We start from the raw sequence: 16,163 nt of genomic DNA on the forward strand, positions 1-16,163 counted from the left end.
TCGCACCGGGGGCTCACACATAAAGCACAATCTGGTGCCGGTGCCGTTGGTGTTGGTGTTCATTTTCACATTTTACGACCCGGCACGCTGTCGCTGGCGAGCGGCAACCGCAAAAAGATGCTCTGGCACCGATCGTTCTGGCCGCAATCACGGCCGACCATCTTAACTCTCTCTCGCTCGATCTCTTGTCGAGGGATTTTTTTCTGTATTTTTGGAACTCCCTCTCAGGACCCGGGCTCTTTGCATTGCCACCCTTGCTGTGCTACCCGGATACCGGATACCAGACGAAGGAATTGCTAGAAAGCTAGCATTCCACAGAAAGCACAACCTCTTTCCGCCACCAACGAACGATCGCGCAGTGAATGCGAGTTGGTTGGTTGGTTGTGTTGCCCGAGTACCGGCGTGCAGATGGCCCCGGCCCGGGGGCTATAAATTTTATAGCATCCTAACTAACCAACAGACGAAAAACGGACCGACGGCCAGACCCGGTTTCCGGTCGAGTACGCGATGTCGACTTGGAGGACTGGACCGAGAGTTGCAGACGAAAAAAAAATAGGCAAACGGTCGACAACGAGCACGGACCGAAGTGGATCGCAATGCTACAATACACAATGCACGACGAATAGAGTGGCGTGACACGCGGAAGGTCCATGTATAACTGTGGCGAGTGTCCGCGGGGTAGGCGGTGGAAAAGATTTTCCGTTTTTCACTTAACAGTTCCTCGCTTTCAGGTTGGTCGCTCGATTGTGTTGGTCATAACTAAAAGCGGGGGCGCACCGCTGGTCCTCGACGACAAAACGAACGTGCAGTTGACGTTTTAAACGTTTATACCATTTTGGATTGTGTGCGCCATGACACCTTCGGAGTGATGCGGAACCATGTTCTTATGCTCCTCGGCTCCTCGTGTTCCGTGTCCTGCGCGATCGATGGTGCTGCGTGGTGAGCATGATGAGATCGTCGTCGTCGTCGTCGTCGTCGGCACGCTTGTCGTTCCAGCTCGCCCACACACATACACGGAATGGTGCGTTTTATGCTTGGAATTCAAATGACAACACAGCGGGTCGAAGCATTTGCATATCATCAAGAGGCCGAGAACCGGGCCGGGAGGTTCTGGTTAACGTTCTCGTCGTCGTCGTCATCGTCGACCTTTCGCTAACGATGCAGATTGCTTAAAGTTTTATGCGTGCGTTTCACGTGCGTCCATGATGCTTTTTTTTAGAACAACCATTTATTAACCTAAACGGTCTCCGGCCCTCTGCCACACCAACGGCAATCCGTTCCTTTTCAGGCTAATCCGCTGGTGCAGCCGGCCCTCCCACTCACTCCCACCACTGAACTCTTCGCACTGCTCCTCTCAGAGCGGGCGAGAGCCCATTACGCCGCGTTAGCGACAGGAACCGGGCGTCCTATCGCTTCCCTTGGCTGTTGTTGCAGGAGCCGACGCCGAAATCGCCTCTCCACTGCGAGGACCGCTGCTTCTTCGTCGACAGCTCGTCGACAGCGCTCGACCTCCTCCAAATTCCCCGATGTTAGGGCTGCGCGGAGCTCGTCCTGTGCTCGTCGTAGGCGGAGTCGTGCCTCCACCACTTGCCGTTTCGTCGGATCAGCCTCTATCGTCCTGGCTGCTCTCCGATCCCGTGCTCGTGCGTTGCGCTGCTGCCGTTGCAGGGCGACGCGCTGCCCTGCCTCCGATGAAGATGAGAGCTGACGTCTCTCTGCTCGTCGTCGACGCTGTGCCGCGTTGTACCGTAAACGGCGCGTTTCGATGATTGCGGCCGCTAGGGCGGGAGCTGCCGCTGCCTCAAGTCGTGCTACTCTGGCCTGCTCCTCGGCCCATTCACGTTGCAGTTGAGAGGTGATGTCCCGGGCGGCTCGACTCACGTTGTCCCATTCGTGTGTCCCCTGGAGCATGTGCTCCAAAAGCGCTTCCGGCGTCAGAATCGTGCCTCCCTCCGTCAGGCATTGATCCCGAACAGCGCTGAACCGAGGACATTCGAACAACACATGTTCCGGGGTCTCTGGCACTCCGTGACAGTTGGTGCAGTCTGGGGACCGAGTAAACCCTCTGCCGTGCAGATATTCACGGAAGAAGCCGTGGCCGGAAAGAATCTGCGACAGGTGAAAGTTTACTTGTCCATGGTTCCTGCTGAACCACCGCTCCACATCCGGGATAACGCGACGAATCCACCGACTGTGAAGGCTCGCCGTCCTGTCGTCCTTCTCCTTGTCCCATTCCTGTTGCCAGGCCTGGAACGTTGCGGCGCGCTCGCGCTTCCGGATTGTCAGAGCGCAGGCCTGGTGTTCGCGGGTGGCCCTGTAGCAGCGGGCATCTTCGTTCAGTCGTAGGCATATTGGGACAAGCCTAGCCAGGAGTACCGCCGACCAGTAACTAGCGGTGCGGAAGGTGCTGGCGACGCCTTTCGCCATTTCGCGTTGCACTCGTTGCAGGATGCGCCGGTTACATTGCAGATTCGTCGCTTGCTCTGCCCATATGGGGGCAGCGTAGCACAGTGTCGAGTCGATGACGCTGGCTATGATCTTCCGGGACTGGCTCGACGGTCCGCCGTGGTTCCGCATGGCAAACCGGAGAGCCTGGACCTGCTTCATTGCCTTCTCCGCTATGAACTGAACGTGTGGCCCCCACTGGAGGCGCTCTTGCAGCATCACGCCCAAGTATCGGATGCTTCTCGATACGCTGAGTGCCTGTCCATCCATCTCGTAAGCCGTGACCCTGTCTTTCCTCATCGACGTGAAGACTAGGGTCTCCGTCTTCTCTGTAGCCAGCTTCAAGTCGTGAGCAATCATCCATCCCCGCACCGCATCGACTGCCTCTGTTGCTAGCTCAATCGCCAGTGCTGGTGTTGTTGCGAGAGCCGTGATTATGACGTCGTCTGCGTATGCGTAGATGCTGCAGTCCGGTGGAAGCTGGACGGCCAGCACACTGTCGTACAAGATGTTCCACAGGGTTGGCCCGAGAATCGACCCTTGTGGAACTCCAGCTGTGACCGCTCTCGACAGAATCCCCTGAGATGTCTGGTACTGCAGTATTCTGCCCCGGAAGTACTGGCCGATTATTCGCAGCAGGGGCTCTGGAACGGCCATACGGTTGAGGGCTTGGCCGATCCGCGTCCAGCTCGCGGAGTTAAAGGCGTTGCGAACGTCAAGTGCAACGACAGCACAACATCGCTTGTTTCGCCCATTGCTTACGCCGAAAGATAGAGCGTGCTTAGCATGATCCAGGACTGCCTCTATCGCACTGATCGTCGATCTCCCCTTCCGGAAGCCAAATTGCCTGGTCGAGAGTCGCGCGCCGTCCGTTGCGTGCTCAACGTAGTCATTGAGTCGACTCAGCAAGACTCGCTCGAATACCTTGCCGACGGTATTCAGCAGGCAGAGCGGCCGGTAGGAGGACGCGCTTCCGGGTTGCTTACCCGGCTTGGGAAGGAGAACCAAGCGCTGCACCTTCCATTCTGTCGGGAACTCGCAGTTGTTCAGCAGTTCCTGGAACAGTTGGCGGTAGACTGCCGGATACTTCGCCATAGATGTTGCTACGGCCACGTTCGGTATCCCGTCGGGTCCTGGAGCTTTCTTGGTGGCCAGCCGGGCCGCAATGTCCAGAAGCTCGCTGTCAGTCACTTCTCGGAGAGATTGCGCATTGTGGCTGAGGGTTCTAGCAGGCCACTCCATGGGATCGTGGTGGGGGAACAGCACACTGATTATCTGCAACAGGACCACCGGGTCCATTTCCTGTGGTGTTCGTCCGCCACGCATCCACCCCATTGCCAGCTGGAACGCATTCCCCCACGGGTTGTCATCAAGAGAGATGGCAAGCTCCGCGATTTTCGATCTCTTGCTGGCGCGGATCGCTTTGGTTAGTGCGCGCTTCGCCGCGCGGTAGATCTCTGCCCTGGTAGCTCTAGTGTCCGGGTTCCTTGCTTTATGGAGCATCTTTCGGGCTTTTCGGCAGTCTTTCCGCAGTGCTCGGATTTCCTCGGTCCACCAGTAAACTGATTTTGTGGCAGGGTTTCCACTAGCACGCGGCATAGAGAGATCGCATGCCTTGACCAGCAGGCGAGTGATGTCCGCCAACTCTGTTGCCTCCGTGAAGCGGATGTCTTCCAGCGTTAATAAAAACGCTTCTCGTGCGAAGTGGCTCACTCTCCATCGCCTGAATTGCAGTTGTTGTGCAGAGGTGGTAGGTAGTAGTCCGCTTTGCCTCCCTGCTGCTGTAGGGGGGGTTCCCGGTTGGACGGTGAATACGATGCCTGCGTGGTCCGACAGCATATCTTCGGGTGAGACGTGCCAGTCGTTTTGGCCGATGATCGAGGGGCTGGCAAAGGTCAAATCGACGATCGAGGGCCCCGCAGCGCCGCTTCCTAGGTAGGTTGGAGTATTGCCCCTGTTCATCAGGATCAAACCCAAATCCTGCATGGTTGACAACAGTTCTATGCCCCGGTTGTTGTGACTTCGGCTTCCCCACTCGGTTGCTTTCGCATTGAAGTCGCCCCCCACCACGACTCGGGGGCAGCTTCTCAGCAAAACAGTGAGACTATCCAGCAGGCAGCGGAAACGGTCGATGTTCCACGATGGCGGAGCATAGCAGCTGGCAAACGTTACACCACTAACGTTCGCCACCACTATGCCTGTTTCGCTGGAGCTTATCCGTTTCTGGATCGGGTGTCGTCCGCTGGCAATTATGGCACACGTTCCTACTCTGTCCGTCTGCCATCTTCCATTCGTTGGGGGCGGGTACGGTTCCGACACCAGGCATACGTCTGCTCCCTCTTCTCTAGCGGTCTGGTTCAGGAGGTCCTGCGCCGCTCTACTCCGGTTGCAGTTCAGCTGTATTACTCGGATTGCGGCTGCGCTGCATCCATTGTCGCTCGTCTGTAGCTCTACGAAGAGGAGACGACACCGCACGCTCTGGCGCCTACCGGGTGAGGACCGCCGCACTTGAGACATTTCGGCGTCTCTGTGCAGCTCCTGGAGTGGTGTCCTGGCATAGCACAGCGCACGCAGTAATCCGAGCGATCTGGCCCGCTGCACATTCGGGCTTCGTGTCCCATTTCTAGGCAGCGGCGACAGCGTTTGCGTTCTGGTGGTGGCGGCTCTGATGGTTGTACCAAACATGTTGTCCTTATGATAGACACCATCTTCCCGCATATGCTGTGGGTTTGTTTGGCCGGTAGCCTTACCCTAGCCCGCTGCTGCTGATCCTGCATGCGCCTCATGGCCACTGTCACCAGATTTGCTCTTCCAGATGGGCCTAGTGCATTCACGATTGCCGCCTTAACATCGTCAGCCTCTGCCACTGGGTCGATGTTGTGTACTGCTACCTCCAGTAGTTGCTGCACTACAGTGGTCTTGGTGTCCTTTCCCAGGCATTGCCGTACTGCTCCAGCCACCTGCTCGCTGTCCGCTAAGCGTGGCATCTTTAGCAGCACGTCCCCTTGCCTGCTTTGCCGTGGTGCCATCATCTTCACACCCATCGCCGATTCTTCTTGCAGCTTGCGGCAGACGTCGAGGAAGGCCTGCCCCTCCGGCAACTGTATCTTCAAGACGTCTGTCCGACCGGTTGGGAGAAGTCGCCTCGCGGGGGCCGTGACTTCTCGCGGTTGCGTGGCTGCTGCTCGGCTGGCTCGGACGACACGACCCTGCTTTCCGACCGTGTTCCAGCCCTCGCCTTCTCCTGGTTCCTTGATGAGTTCTGCAAAGGTGTGCGGTGCCACCATTGCCGTCCGCTCGGGTCGCTGCTGACACTCGGGTCCTTGCTGAGCAGGATTTTCTCGTTCCTGGCGTACAGGTGCTGTTCTCTGCGCAGCTACCAATGTATCGATCCGGAGCTGCAGTACCGCATTGTCCTTTTTACACTCGTCGAGCTCTTTCTCGAGGTAACTGACCTTGGCAGCCATGCTGCCTAGGTCCTTTTTGAGTGACGTGAGCATCGCCATGAGCGCTTCGAAACGATCATGCTCGCTCATGTTGCGGCTATAACGGTGCTTTCCAGCAGTGCATTCTGGGGGTTCATTCTCCGAGTCCTCGTTGTAATTCACATTCGCGGAGCTTACGTTTTCCGCTAATCGCCTAGATCGCCGCACGCAATCGGCATCCGCAGGAGGCGATGTAGCCTCTCTCTTTCTGTCCATTGCCCAGCTGCGTTAGGCTGCAGCTGGATCGAGCCCAGGCTCGATCGAGTACTTTGCACTCGAGCACTTTCTGCACTTGTTATCGGTTATCACTAACACCCGTACGATTTTGCCGAGGCACGCGGGCCTCCTTTCTGCCTCCAAAACAGTCGTTTTTTCACTTTCTCACTTTCCAGACCAGTGCGCCTGTTCGAAGCGGCCTTCTGCCTCCCAGCCTGCGCTCACTCCTCCCAGAACTTCCCGTGGTTCTTCCGTGATTCCGTGGTTTTCCAACAGCGTTCGCGAAAACACGTCTACAGAGTAGCTGTCAATAAGCATCTCTCTGCGTCCATGATGCTGGCGAAGGTCCTCCGGGAGGGAAGGCGAGTGGCACCAAGGGACCTCTGGTTCAGCATCGGGGAATGAAAGAAAAATGGGAGGGAGGAAGTGTGGTCAAGGGACAAGCGACCGGCACATTGGCACATTGTAAATATTTATGCTCTAGCATAAACCCTCGTCCGCCTGTCCCCTTGTTATGCCGTTGGCGGCGGTCGCGACGTGCTACGCGACCTTCATATTTTTGACTTCAAACGCCCACGTGCACATGTGTGGAAGGTGTCTGTGTGTATGTTTGTTGGTATCAATTTTCTCGGAAAAAGCTCACCCTTCATCCCCTTGTTTGGGGGCAAAAGGATTTGCGAGCACTTGGTGGTGGTGGCAACGACGGCCACGCGGCTATTACTTTGGGTGAAAAATTTAATTTTCCCTCCACCATCGTGCCAGTGCGTATGCGTGTGAGGTTGTCTCGTAAGTAAGTAGGGGGCGTGTATGTTACCCCCCTCCCTTGTGAGCAACCCACGAAAGGGAAAGGGGTTACACACGCATTAACTGCAGGCTTTTCCGCTGAAAACGATGAAAAGTTTGCTTTTAACGCGATACACAAAAAAAACGAAGGCGAAGAGGAATCTCCGTAAACCGTGGATCAACCAGCGTGAAGCGCAGGAGAAAGGGAAGGAGGGTGGTCCGATAAGATTAGACGCAGCACATCATACAAAGAAGAACCACGGTACGTCGGAAGGATTAAGCACCTGGGAGTTATTGTATTGCGCACTCGTAAACATTAAACTTTCCCAACCTGCGGGGCATGTGTGCATGTGTTTCCCCCGGCTTCAGGAAGGAATTTTAAGATTGTGCCAACGGGCGCACACACCAAACACTCTTTCGCTCCGGGCGACATCGTCCACCCTAGCGGGCATGTCCGGGATACAGAAAACCGAACGGAATGTGGTCCCGGTCTCTCGTTCCATCGTCCACCTTTTTTTTTGGCGGAGAGGATCATTTGCTGTATCGCGTAATGCGTAACGCAAACATAATGTTTGCCGCAAAGTTTTCGCTAAAAACGAGCGAAAGAAAACAGGAGAAAATGTTGATCATGTTGTAAAGTTTGCTGCCATGTCGTATGTTGCTTGTAGGAAAATAATCACCACAGGTTTGGGCGTTTGCCGTACATCAAACGTGTTGGTCTGCAAAGGAGAATATTTTGAATTTTGTAATGGACGAAAAAAGTGGTTTATATTTCGGAGGCATTTTCTTAACCATTTCAGTGGCGGTTGGAAATAGTTTTCTTTTCGTGGTCATTCTATCGGATATGTTATCGACAATTAGCAGCATTACTCAAGTTTCTCATGAATTAAAGCAGGGGTCTCAAACTCGCCAAATTATTTTATGTGACCCGCGGTCACGTTCACGTTGGATATGTGTGTTTAGTTTGGTCTTTAAATGTACAGAATGCAAAAAAAAGTTGCAAGCAATTTACCTTTTAACTGATTTTTCATGGAAACCATCAGCCTAAAAATTTGTATCACATATCAATAGTTTTGTTTGTAATTCTTCTTTACTTTACTTTGTAATTTTGTGCTATGTACATGTAGTAATTGAAGTTTGCTGATATATCTGCAATTATATTAGAATTTGAAAAATTTTATGAAGAAATATATTTTCAACATTTCAACATTCACCAAATAATGTAATGTGAGAAACCTCTAAACGGTTCTTTTAAATTTCGATAAGAGACCGTTGAAAGTACCGGTCACCTGGCGCCTCCATTTCGAAGGGCGCCTCCATCATCGAGTTGTGCCAACGGAACGGCAGCACCGGTTGGTGCAGAAAAACAAAATTAATAAAGCCATACAGCTCCAAATTATTTGGTGTAATGGCTCGCGGACTAGTTGATACTTTTTTCTGCGTTTCGCATGCTAAAATAAGTTTGAGACGCATGGATTCGATGAATGTTTATACCTAAAAATCAAAAAGACTCAAATGATTATTTTGCTTTAGGAAAACGATGAAAGGAAACAAAATTGATGCGTTTTATCAACAACATTTGCAACACAGGAACGAACAACACTAAAGCAAACTAATCATGGTGGCTGAAAAGTCCTTTTAGTCCCTGGCAAAAACTGTTTTCCTAACAAACCACTCTATCGCTGTCCGAGCGCCACCCCCTGTTACGACCGCTGGAAATGGCGCCGTTCCACAAGCTCCGATTAGTGTGTAACTAGTTCACACGTTGGCCATGCTCAACAGCAACCGTCACAGCACGTCACCAACCACGTAGGACAGCCGCATGGCCATGGTCTGTGATGGCTCTTTGCTGAATCGAGAATCGTGTGAGTTTCGGTTTTCAACTTCACGCCTCACAACCCTACAGTAGCATCGTTGTTTCGTTGTAGCGCTTAATGCGGTCCCGTGCGTCCACAGCATCGCCATCGGCCGCCGTTTAGCTCGAAACTATGTTCCAGACCGACCAGCATGGTGCTGAGCTAAGGGGTTGGAGGTTTAGTTTGTGTAAATAACACTTTTAAACTCCCATTCAGTGCCCATTTCATTCTCTATCATCATCATCATCAGCGTCGTCGTAGTCGACGTCCACTGTAGCACGATGCCGTGTCCGTGCAGGTAGTGTGGACTTCCAAATGCAGATCAAACATTGTGGCCTTCTCATATGCAACCGGGATCGGAGGGGTAGGGCCTCTGGCAAATACGTTACTTGCTTTACATCGGAATCGGTCACCAGAATGAGCCAGAACCAGCCAGTGCTGTGTCTCAGGCAAATCGACCTCACCACCACACCATCCACACCGCCGGACACGATCCGTTCCATGCACCGGAACCAACTATTTGCTAACAATCACTCACCATCAGCAGCACCGAGCTCCGAGGGATACTCTCAACCGGAAATGGCTCCGTTCCGGCCCGTTCCGTTCCGTTCGAGGTTTGCCAAGCCAAAAGCACCGACAAACACAGACACACACCACCATACGGAAGACGGAAGGTTTGTGATGGATTCCCATTTCCGCGGGCGGCTCGGTTCCGGTTTCCGGTTCGCTGGGTCCGGTGCAACATTGATTTCCACCCCGCATCACTCGCACTCATACTTCATACCTCTTACCCATAGTTAATCCTAAAGCGAAGCGAGAGAACTGTTGTGGCAGTCCGATAACTGCTATTGATGGTCACTACTAGTCCTGGCCAGTGCCAGAGTCGGTGCACGGTACGGTATGTGTTTTATGTCCACCTCTCAGACCCACCCTTTGAAATCCCTGCTCCGTATCCATGCTATCGTCATTCATGTGGGCAGCTTTATGTGGGTTTGCCTTTCGAGCTCTCTCTCTCTCTCTCTCGCTCTCTGTCTCGAGTGGTGGGTGGTCGATTGTTTAGTTGAAATGTATACAGTCGGCACAATTTAGTGGCTGGCGCAGCAGCATTCAGGATAGAATCGTGCGGTCCACAGCGAGCTGAACACATTCGCCTGAATGCTTCACTTTGACCATCGGCGGTGACGGCCTAAAGCTTTCCCTGGAACACACCGAGCGATGCGAATGGCGGAAGCCGAAAGTGAAAAGCCACGAGCTCGATTGTCCACTGCAAGGGTGCTACCAATCGCCATTTACTTCATTGTTAGCCCGCGTGCTTCAAGAGCTCTAGCGCCATTGCTTGGAGATTTTTGTTTTTTGTTTCAAAAAGCGAGACAGAGCGCAGCGAGTGTCATGCCGCTCGTAGCTTTTAATGCTCGAGGAATTACGGCCTCGGTGGCAAAGTGAAGTCAGTTCACCGACCTCACAGGCACATTCATTTTGGATTCTTTCGTCCACATGTTCACTTTTATGCGCACGATTCGCGGACATCCAATCGATTTACTGTCCAAACAAAATCCACCAATCAAACAGTGACGTTGGTCAGTGGAGTCAGCAGAATATATGTTCCCGGTTCCCAGTGCCCGGTGATGCTCAAAATGATCAAAAGCATACCAGACGGCCAAAGGGAACCCTCGAGCAGACGAATCTCGTGTAGTAATCTGTCTTACGCATCGTCAAACACCAATGCTGCTGCTGCTGTGAAGAGCCAAAGAGAAATTGATTCGTGGTTTACGGTTTGCTGGCAGAGCCCCAGCGACGGTTGGTGCTGTCTGGTTCCGCAGTTTCGCAATGAACCGAGCAGCCAAGCTGTAGCTTTATCATAAATTCTCAACACCACACCACACACGAATGAGATATCGAACAAGGAATGAGCGGCAACTGGCGGCCATGGTGTTCCAGGTGCACCACACTCATCTGTATGCGAACGAGCGCAAAACCAAATTACGGCAATAACCGGATTACAATCATTTCGCTAAAAATTCAATACATTCACCACACCGACCATGGCCCATGGATGGTTTCGGTCCAGCTGTTACAGACGCATGTCTACGACCATGATTATGCGCTCTCCAAACGCTCCGCGCTCTACACCACGCCACATGCCACTTCATCAACCCAGTGGAAGATGGGGTATGTTTTTTGCTTCCTCTGCGTTTGTGAAAGTGTGTCAGGTGCGTACGTTGGCCGTGTGATGTGTGAGATGCTTGTGGCCGATTCAACGGTGGCCTGGTGTACAGCATCCACAACACCGGTCCACCGGGCCTTGGTCACGTCCTTTACTCGCGCTCTCCGCAGGGTGAGGACAACACATTTCCAATCTCAATTTCAAACTTTCCAATCAACTTTTGCCGCGCCTTTCACAGGCCAGGTGAAAGCAGTGGAAAGTATGGAGCGAGCGAGTCTTACGGGCGAGCGAGAATCCGTTTGAAGCGGATGGACGGTGTGATTGGGGCGTTGGTGGAGTTGGTTTTTGGTGGGCAGACAGGCAGGCAGTTGATGTGTGCTCCTAACTCTAAGCCCAAGATATTTCCTCGAAACTCTTCAATCAACACACGCATACAGTCGGCCTCTTTCGAGCCCGGTGCACGCATCCGTCTGTCGATCGTCCGCCACGGCACGATGGTCCGTTCTCTTTCTTCTTCGTTCCTCCGTTCAGTTCGATTTTCCGATTTTCATTTTTCTATTTTTCCCCTCCACACCTATGCGCACTCCCATCTGTCAATCGTCGTTTCATCAAACACGTCGTAGAGCAATCCGCACACACTCTACAACACGTCCACCCTTTCCGGGGAACACAAAAGGCATGCGGCCGTACGAGCCGCACTCATTGACGCCAAGAAAGGTGCCGTATCGGTGTCGAATTTTCCCCGGGCCCGTTGCCCAACTCCTTCCCGGTGCGATGCGAGTTGCGTGAGTGATTGAAGAACGTCCTTGGCATCGGATTACCTTTTTTTTCGCTTCCATTTTGTGCCCGCAATCTATTCCAACAGCAGTCTCCAAACTCTCGCCCTTCACCGATCCAAAAACCGGTTTTTCGATTGTGTTTGTGCGCGAGACCGTAGCTCCTGGAAGCGCTTGGTGGAAGGGCGCCTTTCGGAATTGTGCACCCAATCAATGGCCCGGACAAACATCGGGAGGAATTTTTCATTCAATTTCGGCATCGCCGTCGTCATCGTTGTCGTCGTACATCGTCGATCGAGTGAACTGATCGACCGCATTATGTTTCAATCAAATATAACGCCACCTCAGAGGGCTCTTGGAATGTGGACGACCCAGCGTTTGTTGTCTACTGCTACTGGAGTCACGGATTACAAACACGAGCAAGCATCAACTTCCAGTCTGGTGACTTGTAGTTCTTGTGACTTGTGGATCGCTGTAAGACTATAAGTCTCACAGGAAACCCTTATACGACCAAATACGCGACCGTCAAACTAACCAGCACACGAGAACTATGCCGTCTACATGAACTTTTACACAAATTTCCAAACAAATCCTAACAAACCTAGACTTTCCCGTAAAACCTGCTCGCGAGATGCCGCACGCGAATTATGCAGCGAGCGTCACCTGGCTGGACGCAGCGTTGGTCGGTCACAGGCTGTCAACATCCTTGCCCGGCGTTAGCGTGGTGTTCGTTGCCGTCTAATTACCATGGAATGTAATTTAACGCATCACCGCCAACGCCACCGTCACCGGGAGTCCCGCGAGTGTCCGTCGCGTTGCGGATCGTGTGTTGAGGATTAACCGGCCAAGTTATGCAATTGGGATGCAGTGAGAGAAGGAGAGAGAGACCAGCAGCAGCAGCAGCAGCAGCAGCAGCAGGAAAAGCACCGTTTCGGTGTCATTTCGGTGATGGCCACCCGGGAATGTCGGGAAGGACGAATTCTGGGCTGCGGATGAAATAGTTTGTGGGGGAAGTAAAAAGAAAAGGGAAAAGCTCGTATGCTGGCTGGATCCGTGAGCGACCGAGAAAGGGCGATAGATAGAAACTGAAAGAGTAGAAGTGTCTGGCTGCCATGCTGTCTACGCTGGCTGCTGCTGCTGCATACCGGAACGATGCCGCATGACTGGCTGTCATTATGGTAATGAGAGAAGCCTCTGTGACACACTCGTGCGCCATTCCTGGGGCCACCGCCTGGGCCCTGGTCCACCACGGATTGCAGGGATGCGCTTTAGTTTTCGGTGGTGGCTCCGGGAACTAAATTATATACTCCACATACTGTACTAGGTATCTGCTGCCACCAGTATTCGATGCGCATCGTTGCATGCGGTTCCGTGTTTGCATTTCGTAACGAGCTGACTCGTAGCGTCGCTACGCTCCTATAAAACCCGTATGAGGGTCGTTTGCCGCAAGCGCCACATTATCAGGGATCATTCCCTTAAACGATACTCGAGATGAAGTGTCACTCAGTGGACGCTGCATCCGGTCAATCAATCGCAACGAAAAGCCATCCGTGGTGCTACAAAGTAGTCGGCTCTCTGTCGGCTCACCTAGTGTCCAGCAATCACTACAAACTCATGGGACAGAACGAGTAATTTATGGAGAGCGGAACCGACCTTTGTCAAAGCGATCGCTCGGATCCATCGTGCCGGAAAGGGTTACACACCGTGGATATCGTGGTCAGCAGCGCTTCGACGGGAAATAAAAATAAAAAATAATTCTATATTTCATCCGCTATCGTGTACGTGTGCGTGGTCTGCATATGCCCATTAATCAAAACTAACTACCGGGCTGGGCTGCGCCTCTGGTTATCAGTGGATCAGCACCACGGTGGAATCGTTGCTGGTTGTATTTATAATTAAATCATGTTGGATCAGAACCGGATGGTCTCGTACCAATCCGTTGTAACTGCCGGGATTTTTCCATTTCAGTTTTGAGCCGTCACTCCCCCGTTCGTGCACAGCATAAATAATCATTGGTAACGTGGACAACATGTCCCAGCTTAATGGTGTACCGAGCGACCTAATGCTCGGCATATTACGCTATCGAACCGCATCGATCTAATTTGTTTTTTTTCCCAAATTTTCTCTCCCTCTCTCGCACACAGTTACTAAGTTCATTCGTATTGGTATTGCTGACAAGAATGACAACCCACCGTACTTCGACAAGGCGCTGTACGAGGCGGAGGTGGACGAGAACGAGGACATCCAGCACACCGTACTCACCGTCACCGCCAAGGATCACGATGAATGTAAGTAGCACACATTTCAATATTTAGCACACGATCTGCTCGGACTAAATTGCTGAACACGGACAGCAGGGCCTGTGGTGTCCGAATATCCGGAAAAAGTCATAGACCTCTTAGGCTCCACATGCGATTGTTGGCAGCAATCATCGAAGAATTGAACCTCATGCCGGTTTTCGTGGGAAAAATAATGGTTCCCCTTTATCCTCTTCGACTCCCGGGGAGACCGCTGACAGTTTCTTGTGGTTATTGCGGTATTGCCAGCATTGCTGCAATGTGGCTGACATACCGGATGGTTGTGGGTGTCCTCCGGCGCTTGACAGCACCATCTCCTCCACAAATGATGATTCCGACCGCACGCTGGTCAGCAAGCCCGTTCTGGTCAATGATTTTTTATCAAATCCTCCCATACCAACCATTGGTGCGCCTATGGTCTCGGAGCGTCTAGAGCCTGCCAAATCGTGACCACCCTCCAGGGGCGATAATCTTCGAGATAAATGGACATCGGCTACGGTGAGAGGGGAAGTGAAGCAATAAAGTTGCATACCACCTCCGCACCACCACACCAATCTGGTAGCTCGATAATTTGATAAAGATCCTGGCCAACCATTGGACACCGTAGGACACCGTCGAGTACTTTACATCCGCAGCGAGCTAGAAGATTGTCGTATTGCTGGAGGGCTTTTCTTGGTCAAGTTAAACACAAAAAACTACGGTCCTGACCAAACTAAAACCAATACCATGTACTGGTGTGTATGTGTAATGGGCCATGCATCACTGGAGTACGGTAGTAGCCGACAGGAGGGAACGTGTCTCTGCAGAAGCAGCAGCAGCAGCAGCACTACAGCAGCAATGCTCCATGCATGAATGTTCTGTTTCTGTTTTTTGTAGCATATCGTAACGAATTGATAGTGTCAGTTGCTAGCTGGCTTTCGTAAATACTGTTCCACTTCCTATAAGTCAGACAAGAAAGAGGAGAGAGAGAAAGAGAGAGCAGAAAGGGAGTCCACCATTAGTGACGGCAAAAGTTTCGCAATATATTTAATAACTTCCGACATCTCGCCGGTAGTCATCGTAGGTTGAGAGAGGGAGGGGGGGGGAGTAGGGTGGAGGACCTTGTTCCTGGCGGCGGAACGATGGACGAGCATGTACATCCGTTGTTCTGCCATTTCCCTTCCCAACCAAAAACCATATTCTGGCAATACCGATGTCCCGGTCCGGAGCGGCGGTTCTGTGCAGCGTCGAGCGTTTTTGGCTTTTGGAGTTCGAACCCGTCCACCCTGGACGCCGTCTGGCTGGTACGTTGAGGGTTTCGTTTGGCTTTTGGGATCCTGTTTTTGGGAACATCCCGGGTGTCCTCTCCCGTACGTGGCTCGGTTCGGCTACCTACCTGCTAGCTACCAACCAGACGTGGGGGTCAGACACGACCGGAAATAGACCGAGGCCAATTCGATTGGACAGCAACATAAACCAGCCACCGTTGGCCGTGCTTCGATGCGCTGCTTTCGGTTGGGGCCATGGTTGGGTTGGGACCGTTCCTCGATGTACGGCTGTCGTCACGCTGGAAGGATGATGGCCAGAGCCGTAAGTGCCTGTGCCTCGTTGAACATTGACGCTCGCAAATTGGTCTGTGTTCTGCTGGTTATTGCGGTGCGTCAATTCCGTTTTAAATTGCCCAGTTCACAACCCCATAATCTTCCTCCCCGAGTTGGTTCGAGCAGAATTTCGAACAGCACATATCTGCAGCAATGGCACGCACCCGGAGCTTCGATAATGGACGCATATGCAGTTGTCTGCTGTCAGTCGGTAAACTTTTCCAATAAACAAGCTCTTTGCACGGACGAGAGTGGATGGGTTGTTGGTGATAGAAAGAACGGTGGCCTCCATCGTGTGTCGGGAGGGAATGTCTGCATCATGGATTCCTTTTACAACCCTGGAACACCGGGCTCGATTTTTTCATAACGATGAGCTGCCACTGGCATCCTGCAAACGTCTCTTTTCCAGTAAAGTGAATGGAAAGAACGTTGGAAGTGTGTCGACATTCCGGGTGTCAGATATTCTACGCCAGCTTAAAGGCACGGCAAAGATCTTGGGCCACCTATTACCAGAACACTGAACAAAGTGCCCAGGATTACAGGAAATGTTCCTATTTGTGT

At 52.5% G+C, this 16,163-nt stretch overlaps 1 protein-coding gene across 1 annotated transcript in view; it reads left to right on the forward strand.

The window, feature by feature from the left end:
- Positions 1-16,163, forward strand: part of LOC126581459 (neural-cadherin) — a 209,809-nt gene that overhangs the window by 140,542 nt on the left and 53,104 nt on the right. Inside the window, exon 13 of the mRNA XM_050245133.1 lies at positions 13,870-14,013. Within this exon, the coding sequence (XP_050101090.1) occupies positions 13,870-14,013 (144 nt within the window). The remainder of the gene's footprint in view (positions 1-13,869; positions 14,014-16,163) is intronic.

Source organism: Anopheles aquasalis, chromosome 2 (assembly GCF_943734665.1).
Source record: "Anopheles aquasalis chromosome 2, idAnoAquaMG_Q_19, whole genome shotgun sequence".
Taxonomy (NCBI): domain Eukaryota; kingdom Metazoa; phylum Arthropoda; class Insecta; order Diptera; family Culicidae; genus Anopheles; species Anopheles aquasalis.